General features: G+C 41.4%; 2 protein-coding genes across 3 annotated transcripts; one reads left to right on the top strand and one right to left on the bottom strand.

Annotated features, from left to right (window-relative positions):
* The first annotated feature begins 36 nt into the window (after positions 1-36).
* aldh6a1 (aldehyde dehydrogenase 6 family, member A1) lies at positions 37-8,680 on the top strand. Its single transcript, XM_022193259.2, has 12 exons — positions 37-181; positions 923-964; positions 1,047-1,121; positions 1,942-2,103; positions 2,311-2,389; positions 4,467-4,769; positions 5,583-5,704; positions 6,074-6,263; positions 6,766-6,947; positions 7,055-7,234; positions 8,121-8,219; positions 8,325-8,680. The coding sequence occupies exons 1-12, from the start codon at positions 143-145 to the stop codon at positions 8,427-8,429; spliced, it is 1,578 nt and encodes a 525-aa protein (XP_022048951.1). The 5' UTR covers positions 37-142; the 3' UTR covers positions 8,430-8,680.
* si:ch211-163l21.10 (basal body-orientation factor 1) lies at positions 4,748-15,652 on the bottom strand. 2 transcript variants are annotated; one of them, XM_051958852.1, is made up of 11 exons: positions 15,460-15,652; positions 15,130-15,382; positions 14,379-14,444; positions 12,821-12,901; positions 12,659-12,739; positions 12,399-12,478; positions 11,482-11,626; positions 10,457-10,947; positions 10,136-10,240; positions 9,276-9,347; positions 4,748-4,858 (listed from the first exon to the last, which is right to left on the bottom strand). In XM_051958852.1, the coding sequence occupies exons 1-11, from the start codon at positions 15,498-15,500 to the stop codon at positions 4,777-4,779; spliced, it is 1,497 nt and encodes a 498-aa protein (XP_051814812.1). In that variant the 5' UTR covers positions 15,501-15,652; the 3' UTR covers positions 4,748-4,776. The 2 variants fall into 2 exon arrangements, with proteins under 2 accessions (XP_051814812.1, XP_022048952.2); XM_022193260.2 differs by lacking the exon at positions 4,748-4,858 and adding an exon at positions 8,286-9,097 and having other exon boundaries at positions 15,460-15,651.
* Positions 15,653-16,099: the final 447 nt, after the last annotated feature.

Below are 16,099 nucleotides of genomic sequence, written 5' to 3' on the forward strand. Positions count from 1 at the left end.
CCAATAGCAGCTCTCGGATTTCGTGAGAGCCCGCCCACAGATAGTACATCTCTGTGAGGGGAGAAAACTGAAAGCTGTGTTCTGCTGGCCCACCGTCCTACCTGCGGAGTTCGTCACATCAAGTCCACATAATACCTCCAGCATGGCGTCAACAGCATTACGATCAGTGCTGAGGACAAAGGTAAGATTAAAGAGTTTAATTTCGGCCAGCTCATGTCTCATTGTTTACAAAGTGTCATGTGATGCAGGATTTATGTCTGGACTGATCTACTGACTGATTTGTTCCTCTTGATAGGATTCACCTGTTTCTTCTCTCCAAAAGTCATCAGAGAAACTGTCACGCTGTTCTGTCTTTTTGATAAGGCACGGTGGTTTATAAGCTGATTTATAACATGAAGCAAATTGCACTACAAGTCAGTGAATAAATCAGATAACAGCTCCAGTGAAACGAAGGCAACAGGTTAAAGAAAAGGGAAAGTGACTGTTAAACTACCATGTAGAGCAGTTCAAAGTAAACCAAAAGTTCAGTGCAAATTGAGCAGACTCAACTGCTAAAAACAAATATAGTTATTAAGGATAACTGTAGGGTTGTTGACACTTTATATACATGCGGTAGGTGGACGCTTTTCAATGCATTATACTTGCATTTAAGCACAAATAGATCTCACTGTGCACCTATAGATTGGACAACGGTTGTTCCTACAGGTCACTTTTGTCAACTTGACTTTGTCCCCTGTTCATAACCTCACACTTAGTAGTTGCTCATTAATCTTGCAGGCCAGCAAGTTGCAACTGGACACAGCGGGTTATGTGCCCTCAATATTCTACAGGATGTCTAAACCAAACGTGCCTCCACAGTTCTGACACATGAATAATGCTCACTTCGTTTGATGTTTGACTCCTGACTGTGCTTTATTCTCAGGTCCCTTTTAAAGCTGGCCGTATGTGCTACTCCTCCTCAGTGGTGAGTGGAATTGTTGCCTTCATCTATTCGCCTATTACTACATTTGATACCAAATGTTAATAATATGTAATCTCTCTCACAGCCCACTACCAAACTGTTCATCGATGGCAAGTTTGTTGAATCCAAGTCTTCAGAATGGCTGGATATTCACAATCCTGTGAGTATTCTGTGAAGTCTGAACCATTAAATTGCACTTTTTTGACAGCATTCACATATGTAGCAGGGTTAGGTAGTGCTTCATGAGTGCTAAACCTACAGAGCCGCTTAATCTGTTATGTGTCACGTATTGGTTAGTGAACATCCTCTATTGACATGTAGTAGAACTCTGAACATAAAAAAATAGTTTTTGGTTATGTTAGCAGATTCATAAATTTAGTGTAGTCTAAAATGAATCGAATGATTACAAAGTCTCACTTGTTACCTCCTGTTGTCCTCATTTACAGGCACCAAGAAATATTGTTCCTTGTCTGAAAAAAATAAAAAAAATCAGCCAAAAAATCCCCAAATTTATGAAAATTTGCAAAACCTTTAGGAAGAAAATTATATTTTAAATATCTTAAAAACAATCCCCCAAATTTGGCAAGAAAATTCTTGTAAATAGTTTCAAAAAATGAGTAAAAATCTTTTTAAAAAAAATCACAAAAATATCTAAAGTGATTACGTATATATCAGTAAAATTTGTAATATTTTATTTAAGAACATTCACAAAGAAAATCTTTTTGTTAATGTTCGTAACAAACATTTTTAACATTTCTTTTTTCCACCAAAAAATGTTCAAAGATTTCCCAAAAAGGTTGAAAATGTGGACATCAGAAGTTTCACTGTGAAAATACATTTTTTACACATTTTCAAACTTTAAAACGGGTCAATTTTGACCCGCAGGACAAAACGAGTGTTAATAAATATACTTTAGTGACCTCTTCAAATATCACTCGACATATCCTAATATCCCCCTCTCATTTTTCCCTCCTCTGCAGGCGACCAACGAAGTGATTGCCCGCGTACCTAAAGCCACCCAGGCCGAGATGTTGGCTGCTGTAGACTCGTGCTCTAAAACCTTTCACTCCTGGTCCGAGACCTCCATCTTGGCTCGGCAGCAGATCTTTCTGCGCTATCAGCAGCTTATCAAGGACAATATTGTAAGTCAGAGGATCAGACGGTGGAAACGGAGTTTATCATTCTGCATAACCACACGCTTAACTTTATTGTTGAACATTATGTTTTTTAAACCTCTCCACTGTAGCTCAGACCTGATGTTTACTTTTGATAATGAAACTCGACTTGATATTTTATTCAGTCTTGAAGTGAAAACACAGGGCTGACTTGAATGTATTGCTGTATTATAGAAAGAACTTGCCAAGGCCATCACACTGGAGCAGGGAAAGACTCTTGCAGATGCAGAGGGGGATGTGTTCAGAGGATTGCGTAAGTTTATGTGCAAGACACATTTACTCAGTTAACCTTACAAAGGGCAAGAAAGAGCTGAACAAATGCACTGTTCTAGAGGCTTTTAGTGGTTGCAAGAGTTGTTAATTAGTTTTATCAGGGACAACCAGAACAAAGGGCGAGTTACTTTCAGAAGATGTTAAATTACTTGAAAGAGACTAGTTATTACTACAGTTACTACTCTGTGAAGCACCTTCAGTATATTGCCAAGTCATTTAGTCCAGTTTGGTCTGAAAACATTCCTCTCAAGTGAAAAGCTTCCAGCAGGAGGAAGTTCTTAATCTTATTCCAGTGTAGTTTCTTAAAGCTAGAGTGCAGGAATTTTCAATATGAATGTCTTCCTGTTACATTCAAGCCCTGCTCAAATGAATCCACACAGTGCTCATTAAGCCTTTAAGCACAATCTCTCTGTGTTTTGTAGTATTCCAGAATTGTAAACAGGTCTCTGCAACATACCTGCACTGGCAGAGCTGAAGGTTACAGCAACCTACAGAAAATAAAAGCTTCTGGTGCTCCAAAGGAAAAATAAAAAAGACACTGAACATTCAGACAAATGATTCAAGTCTGAGAACAGAAAGCAAACAGCAGCAGACATAAGCACCTCTACAGTTTTTGTGTAATTACTGTAAGTTCCAGAGGAGGGAGACAGAAGTTCTGGTTTAACTGGTAAAAACAAACGCCCAAAAAATGCAGAATTTATATTGGAAAAAAATGGAGTTAGGTTATTGTGTTGGCAACTTTTGTTACTTTAAGTCAGTATTCAAAGAATGCATCAACTAGTTCTTACACTCAACAAAAACATAAACTCAACACTTTTGTTTTTGCTCCCATTTTTTATGAGAGGAACTCAAAGATCTAAAACTTTTCCACATACACAATATCACCATTTCTCTCAAATATTGTTCACAAATCTGTCTAAATCTGTGATAGTGAGCACTTCTCCTTTGCTTCTGATGTCAGTGTTGTGGATGGAGTGGCACATGGTGGCGGTGGGGTTATGGTATGGGCAGGCGTCTGTTATGGACGAAGAACACAGGTGCATTTTATTGATGGCATTTTGAATGCACAGAGATGCCGTGACGAGATCCTGAGGCCCATTGTTGTGCCATACATCCAAGAACATCACCTCATGTTGCAGCAGGATAATGCACGACCCCATGTTGCAAGGATCTGTACACAATTCTTGGAAGCTGAAAACATCCCAGTTCTTGCATGACCAGCATACTCACCGGACATGTCACCCACTGAGCATGTTTGGTCTAATCAGCATCTTGATATGGCACACCTGTGAGGTGGGATGGATTATCTCAGTAAAGGAGAAGTGCTCACTATCACAGATTTAGACAGATTTGTGAACAATATTTGAGAGAAATGCTGATATTGTGCATGTGGAAAAAGTTTTAGATCTTTGAGTTCATCTCATAAAAAATGGGAGCAAAAACAAAAGTGTTGTTTATATTTTGTTGAGTGTACATGCCAGTAACAATGTCTGACTCTGCTCTGTGTCTGACTTTGTTATTATGTATTGAAATTATTTCAAATGTTGCGAATAAGCTTATCTTTGAAGGGACAGTCTCAAAAGATTTTCATTTAAATGAGTGTCTGTTGGGTCACAATCTGTCACCAAATGAGGTAGCATGGCAGCGACTGAGCATAGACCCACTGATGAAATTATATGAGATTAAATGCACTTCCAGTATTAGAAAGTGGTCCTCTGTGGCAACATTGCTGCTGCACCCATATTTCTTCATCCAGCAGTATATTTCTTCTCAGTTTAGATTAATGGAAAGTGAGGTCCAAAAACACCTGCAATTACTGCTCATTGCTATAGGTACCACTAAAGAAACAGAAATCAAGATTGTCACTCTAAATAGTGAATTATTGTCCTGAATAATAATACATTAAGGGCAAAATTTAGTCAAATGGAAGATTAAATGACCGTCATAAAGTCAACACATTTAGTAATCTATGTCTTATCTTTACTTAATTGTCCTTTTATAGCTTGAGAAATGAACTTGCAGTATGTGTTGCATGGTGTGTTGGCTTTTCTTTGCAGAGGTTGTGGAACACGCCTGCAGCATCACCTCCCTCATGCTCGGGGAAACGTTGCCTTCCATCACCAAAGACATGGACACTTACACCTACCGCCTGCCCCTCGGCGTGTGTGCCGGCATCGCCCCCTTCAACTTCCCCGCCATGATCCCTCTGTGGATGTTCCCGATGGGCATGGTCTGCGGCAACACGTACCTGCTGAAGCCGTCGGAGCGGGTGCCAGGCTGCACCATGCTGCTGGCCAAGATGCTGCAGGACGCAGGCGCTCCAGATGGAACACTGAACGTCATCCACGGCCAGCACGATGGTAAGGATCAGACTCTAACCGGGGATTGTTGTGTAGGACTTGTGTTGCTATTTGAAGATGTGCAAGTCGGGAAACAGAACCTCAGGTTTCTGAAATTCAAAGAAATGACATCTGTATTTAGTTCAGGGTGTGCCTTTGTGTGGGTTCAAGGTTTTTTTTTTGTCTTGTCATCCAGCATTCAAGAGGAGCTAAGAATGCTTAGTTTACCTAACTGATCTATTCAAGGAAACATATTTCTAGGTGTGGTTTTCTCGTTTGAGAATTTGATGCTTTTGTTTGTCTTTTCCAATGGTAAGCTTAGCATCCTTGGGTTTGGGACTTACAAGACGTGCAAATTTGTAACTTGTGTCCCTGCGAGATTACGATGGACATTTTTCACAATTTTCCAACTTTTAACTGGTAAAACACTTCAAACTTTAAAATGTGAATTAGTTGCAGACTCGCATTCAAGCGACACAAATCCAATCTATCTTTCTGGGGATGTAATCAACATTGCTGTCTTTCATTTACTCCAAAAGCCCCGCATTTAATCTTAAAAATTCATTTTTATTGCTGATGTGAAAGAGCTAGCACATTAGCATTTCTAAACTTGTATTCAGCAAACTTCTGTTAGCAACCAACTTCAATCTATAGAAGTGACAACTGCTAAATTGTCTCTAAATTCTATGAAGTAATGACTTATTATTTTGCTCGTTTCAGCTTCTGGATAATTGCTTGATATTCTTTGTCATAAAACACCACTCAATATTTGACAGATTAGTGGTTCCTGTGGTTGACTAACAGACATTTTTAATAACCGTCTTTCTGCCACAGCTGTGAACTTCATCTGTGACCATCCAGCCATCAAAGCAATCAGCTTTGTGGGATCAAATCAAGCAGGAGAGTATATTTATGAGAGGGGCTCCAAAAATGGCAAGAGAGTCCAGTCCAACATGGTGAGTTCTGACTGAAACTGCAACACGTTTGATCTGCTGGACTTTCTGTAAATGTCCAGAAGGTGGCAGCATTGGCCAACAGATTCTTGTATTTTTCAACTGCAAACCTCACAGATGAGAGAAGTGGAAACCAGATTGCAGCTGTGCATCGCTGTAGAAAAGACACACTGTTGTGAATTTTAAATGTTTATTTTGATACGTGTCAATCAGTCCTTTCACATGGACTAAAATGTGTAACGAGTTAAGAGTGTTAAATTTATAGGTTGTTGGTTTGTAATTCCCTGATATTATGTTTCTTCTTGTGACAAACCAGTTGCTGTAATGTGGAGATCAAACGCCAGAAGGCTAACCACTTCTTGTGTACTGTAGGGAGCCAAGAACCATGGTGTGGTGATGCCTGATGCCAACAAGGAGAACACTCTGAACCAGCTTGTGGGCGCAGCGTTCGGGGCAGCGGGACAACGCTGCATGGCTCTGTCCACAGCCATCCTGGTGGGTGAGGCGCGGAGCTGGCTGCCGGAGCTGGTGGAGCGTGCCAAGGCTCTGCGCGTGAATGCAGGTACCACACCCGTCACCCCGCCCTTCACCTCCATCTCCCCTGAGCCCGTTGCCCCAAAGGCCCTCGGTTTAGTCATCTCGGGGGCCACCCACGCTGCCCTAACCTCACCTCTCGCCTTATGCCCTGTTGTAACTTTGCTTTGGAGTCAGCTGGGAGAGGGAGCTTGTTGAGTCAGCCATGCTGCAAATTTGTGGCCAGATCTGCGGCCCAGAGCTAAATAGCGGTTTAGAGCATCAAATCCTCTCAAAAAAAAAGAAGTTGATGTGAAGTAAAATGGTGAATGATTTTCTCTGTTTACAGTGATATGGAGTTTAATTTGTGTCGTACACAGGAAACCTGCCAGTATGCATTATGGAGGGAGTGCCTCAGGGTGCCCCTCGCCATGGCTTTTGCGTGTTTGTGGCGTAAGAAGTAGCTGAATGTCAGTGCCCTGAATGTGCTACCATACTATGAGTGCCACAGTATATAACCATATAGCTGGTTGTTTTGGGGGCCCTGACAGGAGACCAGCCTGGAGCAGATGTGGGGCCTCTGATCTCTCCCCAAGCCAAGGAGCGAGTGTGCAGTCTGATCAAGAGCGGCGTGGACGAGGGAGCGAAGCTGCTCCTGGACGGCCGAAACGTCAAGGTCAAGGGTTATGAAAATGGCAACTTTGTGGGACCCACCATCATCGGCAGTGTCACAGTATGTGGACTCATGTCTTTACGTGCAAAACATAAATGTTTATACATCTGAGTACCTTTTAAAAATAACTCTTCTACCAGTAAAAGTGTTTTCTTTTGTGCTCTCAGCCTCAGATGAAGTGCTACACTGAGGAGATCTTCGGGCCTGTGCTGGTTGTTCTTGAGGCTGACACTCTGGATGATGCCATCACTCTGGTCAACAATAACCCCTACGGCAACGGCACAGCGATCTTCACCACAAATGGTGCCACTGCACGGAAATACACTCATGAGGTGGATGTGGGCCAGGTGAGTGGCTGCAGCCTCCAAATGTGTTCCTCTGTTTTGGGAGAAAAGAGGCATTCACATCACTCTGTCATGTCTTTGCAGCATGTCGGGCAGGGAGCACATCACATTTCTGTTTGAAAACCTTCACACACATTGAAAAAACAATTATTTTCCATGTCAAGTATACCCTTGTTTGCTCCTCACCTAAAATACACATCTTCAGCAACCCCCTTCCCTCCACTTCCCCACCCGTCAAGGCTACAAATAGCTACAGCAAATATGTGTCTGCTAAATGAAAACAGGGGGACATAGAAACATTTTTCCAGGTTGTATTTAGGGAGGGGGAAATCTTAAAATTAATTTTTAAAAGGGATTCCTGGAGTCCTCTTCAGCAGTTAAGCATAAATATGGCCAGCCTTGAGGCTGTTTGTTTGCCTGTGGAGCCTAGTTATGCCCTGTGTTTGCTGTTCACATGTCGGGGAATGCTGCGCAGGCCATGTGCTGTACTCCTCTCCAAACCTCCATGCAACAAACATCTACTTTTCTTTTTTTTCCTCCATGCACCTTGGCCAAAAGGCCTGAGTGTGTCCAAACTTATTCCTGCTGTTTCAAACATTCTAAACCAACCATGCCATTCTTCTATTGCCTTCATAACAAAATGTTTTATTTAGTTTTCATCCCTTTCATAAGAGCATACTCTGCTCTCAAAGCTGCAAAAATAAGCCAAAGGTTTAACTTTGCTTAGAGTGATCATGTAAGCTTGTTTTCCTAAACAGCATGAATGTACCACTTCTTTGATCTGCCGCATCTTACTCATCATCGCAATTTAGGATCTTGGTTTGTTGTTGTTTTGTTTTACAAAGCTTGCACTTATGGAAATGAAAGGAACAATACTTGTTTTCTGCAGGTTGGAGTGAATGTGCCCATCCCTGTACCGCTGCCAATGTTCTCCTTCACTGGATCCAGAGGATCCTTCAGAGGGGACACAAACTTCTATGGCAAACAAGTGAGAGCCGCATAAACAAATGTGTCCTCTTGTTACAGTTGGATGAAAAACACAGAAGCAGCGGTCTAAGTTCTGAAGTAAATGTTTTTATTTTTTTCTCCCCAGGGTATCCAGTTCTACACACAGATCAAAACTATCACCTCACAATGGAAAGCTGAGGATGCCACCTTACAAAGTCCTACGGTTACCATGCCGACAATGGGACGCTAAATACTCCGAGTGCTGCTGATCTGACAGACCAGAACACCAGTCTTCCACGTATAGACTTATATGTTCACTGTGAATAGTTCATAAATAAAAATTATGACATAATACCTTTTGAAAGCTTTATATTTGATTTGTATATATGGATATTGTGTAAATATCCACCACTATGGCTGAGATTTTAACAATGAAAAAGATCTGTACATCTGTTATTTCCTGAAATACAACTCTGGTATTAAAACTTTGGTGTACTTGCAGTGTTGTATGTATTATTCCAATGAATGAAGATTGCCACTGCGTTGTGTTCTACTGAACCACCATCCAATGAGTGTTCAGAGATCTTGTGTACTGTGCTGCATGTTTTGGTATCAGAAATAAGTTTTGTATTGGAGAACAGTGATCCTTTCAGTGGGTTTAACAGAACTCACACAATGCTTTATGTATGACGGAAAGCACTCACAAGCCACACATCAATGCAAGCATCTTGTATTCTACTACACGTATGACTGCCACTGTTTGGAAAACCTACACAGCAGAGGCAAACAATCTGTGAGATGTTGAGGCCACACAGAGGTCATGTGATATGCATATCTGGCAGGCTGTTGGGGTTTGAGGGCAGAATGGACTCAGGCGCCTGGGTGCTGATGGTCACTGGGGAGAGCTCCTCTCTAATTCTGGAAGACAATCATCATTATGCAACTGTCTTGATAAATCACATGTAGGCACTCTTGTTCTCACAGCTGCTGCTCTTTCTGCTAAACATGGAATGCGGCACCAATAAATCTGCACAGGCTTCTTAATTGCAAGGATGAGGCACAACTTTTATTCTCTCACATTCCTTTAGTGTCTTACCCGGCAGCATCACTGTCAATAAGGCTCTTCTTCTCAGAGGAGGGAGATGCAGCCAGATGTTGGTTGACTTTCCTATCAGGAAAGAGCAGAGTTGCAGTTAAATAACCGAACCTCACAGTGAAAAGCCGTGTTTTAGCACACTGGTGTCTTTTCACTCAGGCCTGCAGCCTGTCTTGAAAAAGGGTTACTCTGGGTCAACGCGACGCACATGGATTTGGACGCTGCTAACTGACTCTCTTGAGCTGCCAAATGTTCTGTGTTATTCTGCAGGACTAGGCGCCAGACCACTGCTAACATGAATATACTTCTCCTCTTGCCTGCCTTACCCCCATACGTCCAGATCCCCTGCACACTCCGTTCTGAAAATCATGTTACCAGCTGCTCTCTGACCACAAGCGTTCAAAGAACAAAATAAACTGCTGGTGCACGTGAAGAGGGGCCAATAGGCTGAAAGCAAATCGACGTGACCAGATGTTTGTTTCCAAGCACACGACTCTGCGGCTGGGCCTATTTTTACTATTGTGCCCAGACTCTTTCTTCATTCTTTTTAAGCAGCTGGATGGAAAAGAAAATTAGCCGAAGCCTAACTGATGTTTTATGGTATCCTCTTCTGCTGAGAAAATGGCTGTTTTAAACATTAAAAAGAGGGAGGAGTCAGCAGAAGTTCAGTCTCAACAACTGCATGGTGTCACTGCACTTTGTTCTTTGGAGTTAATTGAGGCAGAAGCTTCGGTTCATTTTAGGGGATTACAAATGGATTTTAATGCATTATCTAGGATGAAGTCAATAAGCGATGAACAAGCAACCAGCAAGGCTCTTGCTAAGGCATACATTAAGCAATAATTGGGATGTTTTATTACCTTTCTCTCCGTCCGTTCATTTTCGCAAAGAGAAGCCGGAGCACTTGTTCCTTCTGCTCCCAAGTGAGATCTGAGATTTGAACGTTGCTGTCTGGGGGATGCGTCCTTAAAACGAGGTAGAAAAAAGCAAATCAATATTGACCTTTATTGTACAAATTAATTCACTTGTCCAGTAGGCTGTACAGAGATGAACCACTAAATAGTTTCTAACTGAACTCCAAGTGTCCTGACTTGACTAAACATGAAGAATTAAACATGCCACAAAGGTATGAATCTGAATGGTACAAGTCACGGATAGGACGGGAAGAGAAGTGGGCCTACCATGTCACAGCTGCCTCCATATCTGAATACACAGAGTTGGTACTGTGAGGACTTTTATGGAAGGTGCGGATGGGTGGAAACTTTATCTTTCCTGCTGTGGCTTCTCTAAACCTCCAACGATAACCCTGTAGTGCCTCTTTTTTGTACTGAAGCCTGCTGGTCACAATCTCCTGCTTGACATGAGCCAGCGCCTCATGGAAGAACTCCTCCACCTCTCTGCGCTTCTCTACAATGGTGCTCGCCAGCTGCTTGATGTGCCCCAACTCCCTCTCCCGCATGGCGAGGACCTTCTGCAGCTTCTCCAGCTCTACCTGGCTGGCCTGGATGGTGACCAGGTTCATCTCTTCCTTCTTTTCCTGCCGCTCAAGTTCCTCGGCTTTCAGCTCTATCGCCTGCTCCAGGGAAGCCACCTTGGCCTTCAGCTCAGAGAGCCTCTTATTTTGGGCCTCCATCTGAGCTCCGTTCTTCTTTACCGTCAACTGAAGCATGTCCTGTGAGAGCAAAATGACACAGAGCTAAATTTGGAAAATCCTTTCATTTTCATGCCAATATAGAGCTTAAACATATAACAATTTGTGCTGTAGCCCGTACTGCTGAGTGACTGGCCGAAGCTTCAGCAGGCCGGATTTACTCTCTTGATTAACTGTCATCATCACGTAAGATTAATGTGTCCAATATTTATTTGTCTTAAAGAATCGGTGCCAGAAAACTGTGAAGGATAAGCCACTGAATTTGAACCCAAGACACCAGTGGAAACTGACCACAACCACTGACCACTGAGAGGCTAGGTAGCAGTCAGAGGGTGGTGGGGGGTGGGGGGGGGTGTGAGCAGGACCACAAGCAAAATACACAGGGTCAGCAAAAGTAAACAACACAAGGGAAAAACCACCTGAAATATATTCTGAACCGATCTGACAAGTGTTTCCTGAGTGAAAACGATTGAAAATGACTTTATGGAGATGAATAGCCTCCATCCAAGGACTAATAGTTACACTGATGTTTGCTGTCCTACGGTTCAAACATACCCTGTCCAGTCCCAGTGAGGTATTTTCCGTAGCCAAAGAAATTGTCAACTTCTGCAGGTCCTCTGACTCCTTTACGTGATGCTTCAGTGCTTCATTCAGACGATCGCGCTCCTTAAATGCAGAGAACATGGCACCTTCCAACTGCCTAAATAGTTTACAGTACAAACAAAAGAGCCACTGAGAAAGACAGTCTCGATTATGAACACATCTGTACTAGTCTTGAAACTGTGCTCAACAGCATTTGTACACAGTTTTTTTTACTTTTTTAACCTATCTGGAGTGCCTGAAGTAGAAAAAACAAATGTGTTCCGAACTATTTCAAGGGTAATAATTAGTCAAGGTGGCAAAAGCTTTGAAGGTGAGACGATTCTTATGACATAGAGCATATTTTTGCTCTTGGTTTTGAGGTTCTTACACAGAAAACTGAGTTATCTGAATCAGTGGGCTTGCCATTTAAAGATACCTACGTGCATTAAAATTAAATCAATTACCGACACCAGGACCAAAACGGCCGGACCACACCAGTATCAATGTTGATGTTTTATGAGCTGTAAAAAATAACTAAACATAGCAGAGGCGGAGTATACATCCTACGGCCTCAAAGGTAATAAACTATGGTCTTTCACATACGCTTCACTCTCGCCTCCCCGCAAGAGCTTCAGGGACTGCTGAGGATGTGATCGTTGGCTTAGGTGATGTACACTGTCATGATGAGCAGTGTGGTGAGGAAAATAACATTAGTTCTGGTTATATATATATATATATATATATATATATATATATATATATATATATATATATATATATTCATATACATAAACACCTGCATGAGGTAGTTATTTGTTCTTTGCGTTCTGCATGACAGTGCAGTTTGAAGGATGAAATTAGTTTGGAAAGTGACGCAGGAACACACTCACGCAACGACTTCAAGGTGGTCCTTCTTCAGCATTGCCATTATTCGATTGCATTGTTCCATCATGTCCTTCTCCAAGCGTTCCTGCAGGGAAATTTACAAAACTGTTCCTCACTCCTCCACTGGGAATATTAAAGTTGGTTTTTCACCAATTTTGATCCATATATTTTCACATCAGATCAATTTCACACCCTATATTTATTAAATAATCGTCCATGTAGATGAGAGAGAAAATTGAAAAGATGATTCTTTCAGATTTGGTACCTTTTCTCTGTAGAATTTGTCCTTCATTTTGTTTAGGTTTTCTCTGTGTTCCTTTTCAGCAATATCCATGTTATTTTTAATCTGCAGAATAAAAAGGTCATGCTATTGTTCGCATTTTCACAACCTCACAACTACAAGACTTTTTTTTTTTTGGTTCCTCACATCAATGATTTCCTGCTCCATTTGGGCTTCCATCTCCTTCATTATCTTCATTCTGTCCTGGAGCCTGTTAAAGTCACTCTCCTTTATAAAATGAGATAAACAAAAAAAACAAAAAACTTTCAGTGCATTCGTGTAAAAATAGCGCGCCCTAATGCAACTGTTCATCACTGTACTGGAGCTGCTGCTGCAAAAGTCCCATAAGTGCAGCTTGTAATAGTTAATGTCAGAGTTCACATGGGCAATGCTCTTTTGCAAACCAATGTAAGCACAGATCAGTCACGCTAAATACCTCAAGATGCTACTGTGGAGAAGCCAGTCTCAGCAATAATCTGACAAAGTGACCAAAGTCATGAGAGACTAGAAAAACACGCACCCGCAAACATGTACATGACGACTAAATGAGAGGTTATCTACCATCTGATTACAACTTTAGGCCTAATCGTTATTCTTCAGATAACTTGTTCATCTACATCGGTGCAGCAGTCTACAGTTAAATGAGGTCTTTTGCATCATGTGCAATTTTCTCTCTATGCAATTAATCAAAGGGCCCGCTTTCCAAATATATCTACCGGTTTAAAGATAAAAGTTATCAGTCTTCTTGCATCTTTCGATTTCACATACAGGAGCAGCAGTTACAACAACTCTCACAGAATAGCTATTCTCTTAGTGACTTTCTCACCACTCAGTTTCATAATATTTTTCCTTAAACAATAGTCAGGGCATTCCTATTTTGAAAATGAACCTTTTCATCATCTTGCATAATGAAAAGCGCTGCTCAGCATGTCTTGAAGTCACATCTTAGAAGACAACCGCAGTATTTTTTCCCCTTACTGGACATATGTGACAGCTCCATACATGTCTGAAAACGGGTTGTTTCAAGTTGCTCCAGACCATGTCTCTTTTTTTTTTTCATCCTCAGAAGCTTAATGGACTCAATTTTACCATCATGAAGTAAGAGCTGCAAGATGGAAAACAGCTGCTGGCAACAGAAGTTTTTCTGTACCTTTTTGGTCTTGTTAAACCACTTGAATTTGTCGTGTAAGTTTGATAGGCTGATCGTAACTATAAGGAGCTGAGTTCAGAGAGGACAGGAGTCAAAATAAGTTCTTTTGGTATATGTTATGCAACTTATACTGGAATTTTAGAGTAAAGATCTGTGTGACATGTGAAGTATGGTTAACACATCAAGACTAGTGTGACTGCCTTTCCCCAACCAAGCACTTTTAAATTATGCTTTTTTTCTGTTGCCACTGACATGGATTAAAATAACATTAGACCATGTAACTTGGAATGTGAGGGTTTGTTTTTTTATTTTATGGTCGCTTTGTTTGGTTGTTGTTTTCTTACATAATAAACGTCAACATAATTACACACGAGACAGCTGTTAAGGCACAGCACAGCACATTTTTGAGATGCTACAGGTTTAAGATGTGCACAGTAAATTACAGCAATGCTGCACTCAGCTATGAACATGCTAGCTCGTGTATGTTTTGTGTAGACTATATTAAATCTCAAGTCGCAGTTTCTTTTCTTGTGGCCGTGTGTTAAATTAACTCACCAGTTTATTCTTCTCTTCACGTGCAAGTGCCTCTTGACTTTCGAGTCTTTTCTCCAGTGTGCGGATCTGTTAGAAGCGTCGAGAACAGTTGAGTTTGTCACATATTGTTTATTTACGCCAACAAAACAAATCAAGTTTATGTATATGCACGGTGAAAACAGCCTGAATTGACTATAGTGCTGTGTATGCAATCGGTCAGGCAGCAAGGAAAATGTGTGCAAATGGAAGACCGAATAAGAACTCAGGACATGTATCCGTAAAACGAAAAAAGTTGTTGGCAAAATTGGATAGCAACTTGTAGATCAATCTCTAAAATAAGAGAAATGTGAAATGTTTAGAACATGAAGAGCAACTAAAAGCAATTGAAAACATGCACATCTTGAGATTTTTCTAAAAAAATGTCAATGAGGGCCAACATTTGGTGAAAAAAGCTGCCTTGATCACGGAACATAACAGCAGTGGAAGTGTATCAGCAATTTACAACTAATGCACTAGTTCAACTTTAAACCCATTTCTGTAGGGATGCTAGTACATGAGTGAGGCTTTCCTCTTTTTTGTTGAAATCTTGCAGTAGTAATCTGCTAAAACTGCAGATGAAACAGAGAAGACTGGCCTGTTACAGAGTTCAAATAGAGGATAGATCTCAATTTGGCAGAGCATCTTAGTTGAAAGTAGCACCCTTTAATCACAGAGTTTATCTATGTGTCACAGGGTGAAGTCAAATATGACACCCTAAAACCTGCTGTCTGACCTCCTCCTCTCTAGCTGCCAGCTGTCTCTGCCAGTGTCCGGTTGTATCTATGGCGTCCTTCTCCGCTCGGTACAGCTGGTCGGTGAGCTGCTCGTTTGCTCGGGCCAGCTTGTGACAGGCCTCTCGGTACTCGGAGAGCGACTGCCCGGTGACCTGTAACCTCAGCTCCCACAGAGCAGCGTTGGCCTTGGCCTTCTCAACGTCCGACTCTTTGTCCGCCTTCGACTCATGTTTGCCATCTTTCTTTCCTTTACTGCGACAGAGAGAGAAAAAAAAACTTTTCCGTTTCCGTTTGAACGTCGGTGAACTACCAAGTGTAGCTTCTCTTACCCGGCTTTGACTCGCTTCACTTTGGAGGCTTTCGTCGGCATAGCTGCTACTACAAACTACCGCAAAGAGGAGAAATTTTACGGTATTTAGCAGAGTTTTTGTGCGGTACCGGCTGCAGGCTCTGGTAACCTACTAGGAATGTTTGGTTCGCTTGTTGCTATGGAGACGGAGTAACCATGTCTGCTGCAGTTTCAGGACCGCAGCTATGGCTGTAGGACCTTTGTTTTTTCACAACAGCGCCACCTACTGTACTGTAAATACAACGTATAGTTTTAAAGTCCTCTCTAATGTCCTAAAGGTTAATTGCTCCCAAAATACAACCTTCTGTCCAAGAAATTGCAGTTTTAAATGGTATGTCCCACCCAGGTAGTAGCTACTTTTATAACTAACGAATTGTGATTTTTAAAGGTTTATTTCACCCAAAATACTACATATTTATAATTTTAAAGCATTACTCCACCGAGATAATAGTTTCTAACTATGAGTTGTGGTTTAAAAGGTTAATTCAACCTGAAACATTACTTATTTAGATCTTTAAAGATTTATTTCACCCAAACAGTACTTTCTAACAAGTAGTTTGTGGTTTTAAAGGTTTATTCCACCTAAAATACAACTTATTGTCCAATTACTTGTGGTGTCA

This window comes from Acanthochromis polyacanthus, chromosome 1, assembly GCF_021347895.1.
Source record: "Acanthochromis polyacanthus isolate Apoly-LR-REF ecotype Palm Island chromosome 1, KAUST_Apoly_ChrSc, whole genome shotgun sequence".
Taxonomy (NCBI): Eukaryota; Metazoa; Chordata; class Actinopteri; family Pomacentridae; genus Acanthochromis; species Acanthochromis polyacanthus.

Excerpts from the sequence above, each read along its gene's own strand:
- aldh6a1 (XM_022193259.2), top strand. The coding sequence starts at position 143 with ATGGCGTCAACAGCATTACGATCAGTGCTGAGGACAAAG. Across the intron at positions 4,770-5,582 it reads CATCCACGGCCAGCACGATG|CTGTGAACTTCATCTGTGAC; the intron begins GTAAGGATCAGA and ends TTTCTGCCACAG. Across the intron at positions 6,264-6,765 it reads GGCTCTGCGCGTGAATGCAG|GAGACCAGCCTGGAGCAGAT; the intron begins GTACCACACCCG and ends GGGCCCTGACAG.
- si:ch211-163l21.10 (XM_022193260.2), bottom strand. The coding sequence starts at position 15,500 with ATGCCGACGAAAGCCTCCAAAGTGAAGCGAGTCAAAGCCGG. Across the intron at positions 11,627-12,398 it reads GACCACCTTGAAGTCGTTGC|GCAGTTGGAAGGTGCCATGT; the intron begins GTGAGTGTGTTC and ends TAAACTATTTAG. Across the intron at positions 10,241-10,456 it reads ATGGAGGCAGCTGTGACATG|GACGCATCCCCCAGACAGCA; the intron begins GTAGGCCCACTT and ends CCTCGTTTTAAG.